At 41.4% G+C, this 12,372-nt stretch overlaps 1 protein-coding gene across 1 annotated transcript in view; it reads left to right on the plus strand.

Annotated features, from left to right (window-relative positions):
- iqgap1 (IQ motif containing GTPase activating protein 1) overlaps nt 1-12,372 on the plus strand; it is a 67,497-nt gene that overhangs the window by 35,240 nt on the left and 19,885 nt on the right. The window contains exons 6-15 of the mRNA XM_032511743.1: nt 1,914-1,981; nt 3,294-3,407; nt 5,217-5,395; nt 6,250-6,337; nt 6,922-7,079; nt 7,189-7,273; nt 7,693-7,856; nt 8,986-9,146; nt 9,337-9,461; nt 10,460-10,623. Of these exons, the coding sequence (XP_032367634.1) occupies nt 1,914-1,981; nt 3,294-3,407; nt 5,217-5,395; nt 6,250-6,337; nt 6,922-7,079; nt 7,189-7,273; nt 7,693-7,856; nt 8,986-9,146; nt 9,337-9,461; nt 10,460-10,623 (1,306 nt within the window). The remainder of the gene's footprint in view (nt 1-1,913; nt 1,982-3,293; nt 3,408-5,216; nt 5,396-6,249; nt 6,338-6,921; nt 7,080-7,188; nt 7,274-7,692; nt 7,857-8,985; nt 9,147-9,336; nt 9,462-10,459; nt 10,624-12,372) is intronic.

Raw genomic sequence — 12,372 nt, forward strand, 5'->3', positions numbered from 1 at the left:
AAATGTCTTGTTTTGTCCACAACTCAAGGACATTCAGTTTGTTGTCACAGAGGAGAGATGAAACTAGAAAATAGTCACATTACAGAAGCTGACATCAGAGAAATGTTGTTTTCTTATTTAAAAAAAAAAAAAAGACTCAAACTGATTGATTTTCAAAGTAGTTGGAGATTAATTTAATAGTTGACAACTAATCGATTCATCGATGCACCTCTAGTTGAGACCGAGTCAAGGCCAAGACTTTGAGGGGAGTGAAGACCAGACCAGTGTCCCACACTGAATGCCGTGGAAAATGCTAACCAACCACACTCCTCAAAATGATTTAAAAGATCCCTATTGCCATTATTAAAAAAAAATAAATAAAAAAATAAAAAAACACCCACAGAAAACAAATTAAGATCCTTATTAATTCACCTCCTTTTATTATTATTTAGCCAGAAGTGTATCATGAGAAATCCCTTTATCAAAACGTCAAAAGGCAGTTGTGGTCTTGAAAGGAAATCCCAAGTTTTTATCTGAGACCGGGACAAAGCCGAGTAAAAATGTGGTCAATTCTGAGGCAGGACCTTCTGAAAGTCTTATACCAATCTCAAGTACTGCCATTCTGACCTAGTCGGTCCAGCTGCTGGTGACATCGATGCTCAAATTTGACAGGAACACAAGTTTGAAATCTACTGTGCTACGACAACAAGTAGTTTGTCTTGGACAAGAAAAACACAGGTCACACGCTTTCTATTATTCAGGTCAATTAAAAAAAGTTATCCCGAGACACTTCACAGATAGAGTAGGTCTAGACCACACTCTATAATTTACAAAGCTCCAACAATTCTAGTAATCTCCCAAGAGCAGGCATTTAGAGCCACAGTGGCGAGGGAAAAAATCCGTTTTATGGAGAAACCTGGGACAGACCCAGGCTGTTGGTAGGGGGTGTCTGACGGTGCCGGTTGGGGGTGTGATGAACAGTGACAATAATAGTCACAGTAGAGATAATGGAACAGTTTCCTCCTTTTTCTTCTTGTCCTCCTCTGCCTTCTCCTTCTCGTCCTTTTTCTTATTTATCCTCCTCTTCCTCCTTCATAATCTTCCTAGTTTTTCTTCTTCCTCTCCTTCTTGTCCTCCTGCTTTTATTCCTCTTCCTCCTTCTTTTGCTCCTCCCTCTCTTTCTTGTCCCAATTCTTCATCCTCTTTCGTCATCTTCCTCTTTGTTTTCTTCCATTTTTTTCTCCTGCTTCTTCTTCCTCTTCTACTTTTTTATCTTCCTTATCCCCTACTCTTCTTCTTCCTCTTCTACTTTTTTATCTTCCTTATCCCCTACTCTTCTTCCTCTTCTACTTTAATCTCAACCTTCTTCCTAATACTCTTGATCTTCCTCCTCTTCTACTTCTTTTTCTCCTTCTTATCCCTCTACTCCTCTGTCCTCTTCTTCAATCTGAAGTTAAGTTTGCTGTCCGTTGTCCATATCCACAGCAATAAACACCGCTACACTGTACTGTCTGTTATGTTAGAGAAGAACTATTTTACTTCCTGAAAAGCAGCACAGTTTTATATTTTTTACGTCAATATGTACCAATAAGTGAACAAACAAGTTACAACAAAAAAGCCTCTGCATTTGGTTGAATCACATTGGTTTCACAGCCTCTTAAAGGGACACGAGGGGCAGAGGTAGAGTGTTGAAACATCTGTTTCCTTGCCCTAAAACAACAGGGCTGCGTTGTGATATTTTCTTTGTCCGACCTGTGTCTTTGAACGCCTCTTACTCCCCTCGGTTTACTGTGGTGATTAGGTTGTACAGAAGTTGTGAGCAAGCATGAAATGGCTTTTTGTGTTCTCAGATCTGTATGGTTCCTGTTCTTCACCTCTGCTAATGTGTCTTAGTCCTGTTTCTTTACTTATCATGTCCCTGTCCTCTTGTACAGCCTGTACCTGTTTAAGCTCGGCCTGGCCCCCCAGATCCAGGATCTGTATGGAAAAGTAGATTTCACTGGTAAGCCTGAACATGAGTCTGTTCATCTGTTTTCCTCATTATGTTGCTGTTTACCCAAGTATGACATCTTAAATCCAGAGCATTACAAACGAAAGCAGCACTGAGGCTACATCTACACTACTACTGTACATGTTTGTTTTTCAAGCGGTGGTTTTGAGTCAAAAACAATCCCTGTCCCCACAAGAGTTTGAGCTCCAGTAGCAGAACTAATCTTTGGCCATATTAACACATCTGACAAAGCATATCACGTGACCATTCACGTATTCACATACACTGGGCATGCACCTACCGGGGGAATACAGGAAACAAATTGTCTGATTAGAAGCAGAATGTATGTAGTATAGTTGAATATAGTAGAGCAGAAAATACTTTAAAGAAAGAACAACAATGGCGAGAAGTAAGACCGGAGATCAATTTTCTTTGACCGACAACGAAGTGGAACTGTTACTGAAAGGTATGTAAGTCTAAAGGCTCCTACACTTGATCCGCGGCTTTGTGGTGCGAAGAGCAAAGAAGCAAGGCGTATGAATGTTCTGGAATTGGTTGTGCCTTGAAAGGTCAGCAGCAACGAGGTCAAAGTTAAAATAATTTAAATTTTGAGCAGGGTGCACGGCGCCAAGGGTACCACAAAGGTGCCGTATTTCAGTGTTTCCAAATGTCTGTTTTAAGGGCTCGGAAACACGTGTTGCAAGCATACCAAAAGAAACAAAAATCCCATGCTAATACTGTGACTTAAATGCGGTTCCTGAATGATACGGTTTTTGAAACCAATTTTTTTTTAAATCCGTTTTCACAAAAATAAATTACAACATCACACATTACTGCCCAATCTTTTTTGTATATATTTTCGCTCTTGTCTCTACAACGTGTAATGTTAGATAGCCAATCGGCAGCATTGTTAGATTTTAGAAGTGTGCTGTATCACTGATGCTGATGAGAATGACCTTTTACAGTAGGTATTGAAATTTAGCATTGAATGACGAGCCATTTTTTCGATACCCAATACTAAGGAGGCAATTCGGTCGGTGCCTGCAAAGCATCAAACCAGAACGTGGTTTTGTAGATGTAGCCTGAGAAGGGTAGCACAGCAGCGGGCCACAGTGTTGAGGGTATGCTGGAAATGTGAAAGTCATTAGCAATTGTGAGAGTTTTTCCTGTCAGTTGAGTTCCAGCTTGGCTCCTCTGTCCCAAAGCCAGAGTCCAAAATCCAATTTCCCGACATGAGCCAGGAACAGTCTGTAACTCTGTCTCCACCGTCTGTCACTTCCCTCCGTCCATTCATCTGTTCCTTCTGCTCTGTCTTCTTTCCCAGAGGAGGAGATCAACAACATGAAGAGTGAGCTGGAAAAGTATGGAATCCAGATGCCCGCCTTCAGCAAGATTGGCGGCATCCTGGCCAATGAGCTCTCAGTGGATGAAGCTGCATGTGAGAGGGGTTTGGGTGTCATGGGTAGAGGGGATGGGAACTGCAGATGACATAGTGTTCAGATGATTCAGACTTTCATGATGAAACGAATACTAATCTCCTCGAACCTCTGTCATTCAGACATTTTTTGATCTATCAGTTGTTTACCTAAGAAACCCTTTTTTAAGCACTGGTCGAAAGTTATTAATTTTTATATTATTATTATTAATATATTAGTTATTATATATTTTCATGTCAATGACAAGAAAAACAGAATTACTAAAATTATCCAAGATGTTGAACTCTAATTTTCACCAAATTTCCAAGATAATGTCTTTACTTCTACTTTGGCAAGGCAAGGCAGCTTTATCTGTAGAGCACATTTCAGCAACAGGGCAATTCAAAGTGCTTTACACAAAATCAGTTAAACAGATAAAACACAAGTACAAACAGTTAAAAATCATAAGCATTAAAAACCGGTAAAACACATGAATAGACAGTTAAAAACCAAATAGAAACATTAGGACACATAAAACACAAGAATAAAAGTTACAGTGCAGCATAAGAAATTTAAAGAAATGAGCATTCATTTAAAGAAAGGCAGCATCAAAAAGAAAGGTCTTCAGCCTTGATTTAAAAGAACTGAGAGTAGCAGCGGATCTACAGGTTTCTGGGAGTTTATTCCAGATATGAGGAGCATGTGCAATTACTTTGAATTAACATTGATTTGGTTAATAGAATTAATCTTTTTTTCGTTCTACTTTCTATTTTTATTCTTTAAAATCACTGGTAAGAGTGCGTAATGCATCCAAGTGAATGCCTTTTGGTGCTGACCTCTGCCGCAAATTCCACAATATTCTCATATCACAAGATACAATATTGATGGATTATATTCCAAAGGCCAAACTGGACAGTTTGGGAAATATGCTTGTATTTGTTTTCTTGCTGAGAGTCATATGAGAAGATTAATACATCTAAGAAACGATGAAGAAGACACACACCTTTGGGCGCTGGATCAAAGCAATACAGTAAAAAGATTACAAAAAGAGTTGCACACTAAAATAGCTCCTGTGAGACAGATTTTAATGCTTTTAAAGTTGTGAGGTACCACAACTTACTAGGCTTACCAGCCTCTTCCTCAGAAGGAGAAGTCATACCAAAGCTACGTTGGTGTGCAGATCTGTTATGTATTTTTCTAAGATTAATACCTCATTCAGCCAGGAGGCAATTGGCTTAGCATGAAGACTCAAACAGCTAGTCTGGTTTTGTCCAAAGTGGAAACAAATCTGCCTAGCCAGGACCTCCAAAGCGCACTTATAAACACATTTAATATCTCATTTGTTTCTCCTCAAGACGTCACTGAGTCAGGCCAAAAAATAGAAATTGCTTATTACACTCAGAGATTCTGGTAGGCAGATTTTTTTTTCGCAGAACCAGGTTAGCTATTTCCCCCTGCTTGCAGGCTTAATGCTAAGCTAAGGTACCAACCCGGTCACTGTGGCTTCTTAAGACGTTGGAGTGCTATCAATCTTCTCATTGGCAACTCTTGGCAAGAAAGCAAATAAATGCGCTTCCCAAAAGTAGAAATTATTCTTATGTTTCATTATGGAATGATAGTGTACAATATTATTGATTGATATTTTAGGGTTGACAATTGGTGGTTTCACAAAATATATATACACAATGAGAATTTGTAGGGTTAGGGTAAGTGCTCATCAATAATGTGGATACAATAACTAAGTGGGTAAAGGCAAATAATAGGCTAGTCTCAGATATCAATATATCTCCCAGCCCTGATATAAGATAAAACATCCAAATAAAATTCCTCAGTACACGCCGCTGTGATCGCCATCAACGAGGCCATCGACCACGGCGTACCAGAGGGCACAGTGGCCGCCATGCAGAACCCCAACGCCATGCTGGTCAACCTGGACGCCACCTCCGCCCGCCAGTACCACGACACACTGTACCAGGCCAAGGGAAAGAAGGTGGCCAACTCGCGCAAACGGGTACGCACTTTTAAACTTAGAGTCGCACAGATGAATGCTGTAGTGTGCACAGACGAATGGTGGCCCGGGGCGAATTATCCCTGAGAGCCCATAAAATGGCCCTATAATAAAAAATGTGGCAAGACAGTTATCCACTTTTTGATTAGGACATTATTAAACATACAGCCCGAAGCAGAATAAAATTGTGACATCAGACAGAATAAAATGCTGAGGCCATAGAAACCACTCGGGCACCAGAAATGAAAACAGCCACTATAGTAAAGAATGGCGCCTGAATGGACTTGGGACAGAGAGAGAGGGATACAAATCTTAACTCCTCTTGACAGATTTACCAGTAGTTTCTTGCCTTGAGAGATACATGTAAGATTTATGATTTTAGGAATATAAAAGATTTGTTTTGCCAATGGGCTCAACAAATAAATGACCAGAATTACACCAAATCTATGAAAAAAGGAAACAAAATTACCTTCTGGAAAGAAATGCATGTTACATTGGTTTTACTTTGATGTCCTTCTTGTCTTGTCAATTTTTTCATTGAAAATATGTTTGTTACTCCTAAAAATGTAAGGGGGGGGGGCTGATATAAGCTGAAGCTTCTGACCATACCCTATGGTTAAGACCAATAAAGTCATTCATTCAAATTCATTCAACCCTATTTGTCAGCTTGCTCTTTTAGGTCTAATATGTTTGATTTGTATGTTCCATGCATGCATATTTTTTATGTAATGCACTTGGTGAATATTATCAGTGATAAGCGCTCTATATCTATCTTACTTACCTACTGCAGGGGGGGGGATGTAGTGATAAGTATTGCTAACGTGTAATGCCATTATATTTAACTTGCTTTCCAACAGCAAATGGAGAACTCCGACGCAGAGAGAGATATCTACGATGAGCTTCTCACCCAGGCTGAAATCCAGGGCAACGTCAACAAAGTCAACGGTAAGAGAGAGACACACACACACACACACACACACACACACACACACACACACACACTTTGTTACATCTTTTGAAACAGCCGCTCCTAGACTGTGGAACACTTTGCCACATGTTTTAAGAGGGACTGCATCTGTTTAAATCTTTAAAAAGCAGCTGAAGACCCATCTCTTTAATTCAATATAATTGTATTTATAGTATCACTTCAAAACAAGTTATCTCAAGACACTTTACAGATCGAGTTGGTCTAGACCACACTCTGTAATTTCCAAGGACCCAATTCCAAGCCAATGTTAGTAATTCCCACAAAACCAAGCATTTAGTGCGACAGCGGCAAGGAAAAACTCCCTTTTAGTCAGGCTTTCATTTAGCCTCATTGTTGACTGTATTGTTTTGTATTCATGCTTTTGTTTTACTACGATTAATTTTGCCTGAGAAGCACTTTGTGACTCTGACTGTGATAAGTGCTATTAAATAAACTTTACTTACACACACAGACTTGTAACTGATTTATTAATTAGTCTTCCAGACTAGACCAGACCAGTTTCCATGGTGCCGCAGTGAAATTTCAACCTTTTCTCCTACAGTGAGCAACGCCTTGAGTGCGGCGGAGCAGGCGCTACTGCGTGGCGATGAGGATAAGTTATATGAGGCCCTTAAAGCCATGGGCATTCAGAAACTGCAGCCCCAGAACAAAGGCTGGTATCTCAAACAGCTGCAGGCTGACCGAGAGAATAAAGACCAGGTAGGGATCAGTGTGCAAACCAAGCTGTGCATTTATGTCAATAAAGCAGTAAAACAAATCAAAGCTTCTGTTTCCTAAGTGTAATCTCAACTTGATCCTTCCTTATTAGGTGTCTCCAGGAGAAGCCCTGACTAAGGATGAGTTGCAGAGCGGCGTCCACGTGGCCAATGACATTGCGGAAGCCTACCTAAAGAGTATGCACGTAACACGTACATCTTTCTACATCTGGATCTCCAGCTGCATCACGCATACTTTCATTGTTGAGAAATCCGTCAAACATTTTCTCGATTAATCGATTAGTTGTTTGGTCTATAAAATGTCTAAAAATGGTGAAAAATGTCCATCGGTGTTTCCCAAAGCCCAAGGTGACATGCTGAAATGTCTCGTTTTGAAGCCAACTCAAAGATATTCAGTTTACTGTCACAGAGGAGTGAAGAAACTAGAACATATTCATATGATGGCATTAGAGAAATTTTCCTTTAGACTCAAACCGATTTATTTGATTATCAAAATAGTTGCGATTCATTTAATGGTTGACAACTAATCAACTCATCTTTGCAGCAATAGTTCTTATAATTCTCTTACGATTTTTTTATTTTATTTGTGTGTGTAGTGTTGAAGGCAGTAGAACGCATTAACAGTGCGATCAGGGCGGGGGTGCCAGAGAAGACGGTGGAAGAGCTGATGAACCCCGATGCTCAGCTGCCTGAAGTCTACCCCAGCGCTGCAGACCTCTACCAGAGAGAGTTAGTCAGCCTGCAGCAGCAGTGCCCAGAGGTACCCAGCAGACACACACACACACACACACACACACACACACACACACACACACAACTTTATTATTTTAGTGGAGTTACCGTTATTAGTTTTTGCCTCATTAGTACCGAAATGGAAATATACTCAGATGTACTTAGGTAGAACCAATCACATCATTATTTACAGAAAACATTTGAGCTTTTGAGGCTAACTTATAGGATGAATTGACCTGAAAATGAAAATGACCTACCTCATCAGTCAGTACCACACTGGCGTTCGTACAGTTTATACTACGACAGGTGTGGTATGGTTATCTTGACCTCGCTATCGATAGATTTTATTTTACAAACTAATGAATAAAAACTGATTTACCTCCTTCCTGCCTAATTTTCCAAATGATAACTTTAGGGCTGCCCCATCCTAGTTGATAAGTCGCAAAATCGGTTGGTTTGGTCTTAGTTGACTAAGATCTCTTTAGTCTATCAGTCATTTTTTTAAATGCTTTTTCATGCTGAATGATTTATTTCCAAGGAACTTATGAGCACACCTATGGTAAAGACAGGAGGGGGGGCAAGGTGGAGGAGGGGGGTGTGGCCATGATGTCTCTCTCTCATGGGGGGGGGCCAAATTCTCTGGGCGAGCAAAGCAGAGAAAGGGGAGGTAACCTTGCCCCTTATGACCTCATAAGGGACAAGATTCCAGATCAGCCCATCTGAGTTTTAATTTTCTCAAAGGCGGAGCAGGATACCCAGGGCTCGGTTTACACCTAACATCATTTCTAGCCACTGGGGGACCACAGGCAGACTGGGGGAACTCATATAAATATTAAAAAACCTCGTAAAGTGTAATGTTCATGCCATGGGACCTTTAACAACCTCTTGAGGCAAATAAATGTTAGTTGCTGCACAAGGACATTATTTTACTTCTTGGAAGGCAGCATATTATTAGTAGTAAGAACATACTACACAGTCTGCCTGTAAGGCATACAGTACATAACATTTCCAACCAATTTTAAAACCGTGATGTCTTTATTTCTCAAATCTAATATCTGATTTATTTATGGAAGAACAAATCATTTGTCTCTCGTCCCATCGTCTGTCTTCCTTGGCAGTTTGACATATGAGGTCCATTTTTGTCCTGTGTCCCGCAGGGCTCGCTGTCCCACCCCGAGCTGCTGGTTGCCGTGGAGATGCTGTCGTCGGTGGTGTTAATGAACGAGGCGATGGACTCTGGAAACCGCGACGCCCTCTGGAAACAACTGTCCAGCGTCGTCACTGGACTCAGTAATGTGGAGAACGAATACGCTCAGAGGTACACACACACCACACACACACCACACACAACACCACACACACACACACACACCCACCACCCACACACACACACAACAGGAGTCAGTGACATATTGTCTAAGTGATGTTTTAAAGTTTTTTTGTGTGTTTCTTGGACGGACTGAGGCAGGCTGTTAATGTGGTAGCGTACCTGTGTGTGTGCTCCTCAGGTACATGGACGAGCTGCTGCGTCTTAAGGCAGCAGCCAGAGAGGAGGGCTCCAAATATCTGACCTGGAACGACATTCAAGCCTGCATTGACCAAGTCAATCAGACCGTGCAGGAGGAACATGAACGTAAGAGACCCACTCGCATCCATCTACACCCAAATGTGTCAAAACTCACACTGAAATAAAAAAATTTACGATGGTTTGCTTTGAGTTTCCACTGGGACTCAAAAAGTTAAAAAAAAAAAAAAGCCAAGTCCTATAATGCCAATAAGGAAAGCGAGGAATTGTTTCAGACTTTTTCGATGTTGTGATATAGGTATAGGTCTTGAATTTAATTCATTATGCTCTTAAAAAGTCTTTTAATTTGACTTGCAGAAACCCTGACATTGTCAGACGATGCCACTTCTTGACTGATATTACAGACGTCATATCTTCCATTTCATTCTCTCATAATATATTGTGATCAGAGTTTTCTTTACAACTGCTTGTCACAATGTTCCGTGCATTTTTGTGAACACATGCAGCCTCTTTACTGGAGCCGCTTGCAGGTCTGTATAACCGACAAAAGTCCACAGCGGTCCTCGGAGCATACTGTGTATCCCAGCCTGTCTCCATCGCATCCCACGGCGAGGTTGTCAGCTGTGTGTCTGCCTGGCATTCTCTGTGTGTAGGCCGGCCAATTTAACCCGACGATCCTCATCAACGTAGGGACATAGGTCACGCTGCTCTCCGCTCTGAGCGCCGCCCAGCAGAGAGCCACGAACTTGAAGGGAAAAAAGAGCTTAGTTAACACTACTACTTTTCTTTTACAAAGCAGAAAACATGTATTCTACTTAACTGTAACTGTTTAACTGATAGCATTAATTGGCCTAAATTCTTATTTCCGGTAATTGGTTAAACGGTTAATCATTAACATCCCTAATTTGTGGGCTCCTGGATAGCGCCCCCAGTAGAGTGTGCAGAGGCTCAGTCCTCGATACAGCAGCCACGGGTTCAGTTCTGACCTGCGGCCCCTCTCTCTCGCTCTCTCTCTCTCTCTCCCCTTTCATGTCTAAGTTGTTCTGTCACGAATAAATTCCTAAAATGCCCTCTTTAAAAAAGGAAAACATCCCTAATTTGTACAGGTATTGCCGCCATCGGACTGATCAATGAGGCCCTGGATGAAGGGGAACCCATGAAGACCCTGGCCACGCTGCAGAACCCCTCAGCCAAGCTCACAGACGTGGACCCACCTGTGGCTCAGCACTACCACGACAAACTGCTGGAGGCCCGCAGAGAGAAGGCTCACGTAAGACACAAACGCAACATGCACAGCTTTCTGGGAAGAGGCTTTCTGATGTAGAGAAGTGGGGGTAGATGTACAGGTTCTTGTCCGTAGATAAGTATGAGGTTTTGGATGGTTATTAGTCATGGCTACCATGTCGTGAGAGGCTGTCCTGTCGCCTCCTTTGTGTCTTGTATGAGGTGAGGATTATGCAAACTCTTCATGCAAACAACCTGGCTACAGTTACATCCAGACTTATGACAGACTTTTTTACAGCTGGAAGCTGTCAGGGCTATATAAAGTATGACTGGGCATATGATACATATAGGTGTATTATTAACAATTTCAATGAGCGTAGTTGTTGGAAGTGTAAAAAGAGGCCAGTTTCCTGCTTTAACTAGCTGTGAGGCGCCAACAATTAGCAGTTGTTTGAGGTTCTTCAATATTTGGTTTAGTTCAGGCAGTAAGCTGTTGGACAAGCCTCCAAAATACTGCCCGGCAAGGTATCAGGGCAATGCACCTGAATCTCAATCAGGATTTCGTATTACGAAGTAGTCTTTCATACGCTTAAATTGTGGGACCCCGTGTCCCTAAGTAGCACAGCATAGTTTCTATGCAGGCGGCTGTATTGCTGTATTGCTACCAGTCTTTTTCTCAATGTACATAGCTAGCACTAGCTCCAAAAGTCACTAAAAGTGCCCAGATGACGTCATCACGCATCATATGCTTAAAGCTTGGCGGTTGTGTTATATTCATTGTAGATTCATCTGTTGATTATTTTCACATTATTTTCTTAGTTGTTTAGTTTAACTTGAAAATTTTGAGGAGCACCCAGCCATTCATTCAGCCACCAATGCCAAAGAGGTCTAGTAGGGTGCATCACATTACGGGAAAGCCTCAGTAGTTTTAAAACAAAATACAGTATTTCATATGTTAGGTCACCGTAATCCCCAAACACTCCACTGATGCATGATTTGGATGTGTGCAAGCTCAATGGGATCCCAGGCCCCTTGTGTCTGCACATGGCTCCATGTGACTTAGGTGTCTTGGCCCCACATGACACACTCAGGCTGCTGAGGTCATGATGTGATCATCTATTGCCGCCCCCCCTGTCTGCCTCCTTACAGTGTCTCTCGGTTTTACCTTTCTTCTCGGTTTTCATAACCACTCTTTGGTTTCCTGTATCTCTTGAGTCCAGAGAAGTCTTTCTGCTGCTCTCTCTGACTCATTTGCCTGTTATCTTTATGGGTATGCAAGTTGATGAATGTGGTTTTTGGACGTCTGTCTGTACAGCACATTTGCATGTGATGTCACAGGAAAGACAACCATGTTTGTTTGTTTTTTTCTGTTGTAGGAGAAGCAAAGTGTAGAACAAAAGAGTTAAATGTTTGCTCTGTTTCTTACGGTCTGTAAATAGAACAACTATTAGTGTGTCCATTTTAGTACAGAGTCTGTTTTTTTATTCTGTGGAAATACAGATAAATAAAGTCCCTTATCAAGCTTAGACTCCTTAATACTTGCCCATACTAACACCGCCCACACTGTTATCAATGTCAACATCAAAACCCTTAACTACTACATGTGGGAACTCGTCACACGTTCATAACGGGACACAGAAAAAAAAAATCACAAGCCAAAAAACAGGAGAAGAAAAGAAAGCAAATGTTTTTCCTGCAGATTTCACAGGCATAGGAAATAACAAGCCAGGCCTCAGTTGTTTTGCTTCCATAAAAGGGCGGAAAGCTGACCACTATATTAAATGGGCCAGACACA

The sequence above is a fragment of the Etheostoma spectabile genome, chromosome 1 (assembly GCF_008692095.1).
Source record: "Etheostoma spectabile isolate EspeVRDwgs_2016 chromosome 1, UIUC_Espe_1.0, whole genome shotgun sequence".
Classification (NCBI taxonomy): Eukaryota; Metazoa; Chordata; class Actinopteri; order Perciformes; family Percidae; genus Etheostoma; species Etheostoma spectabile.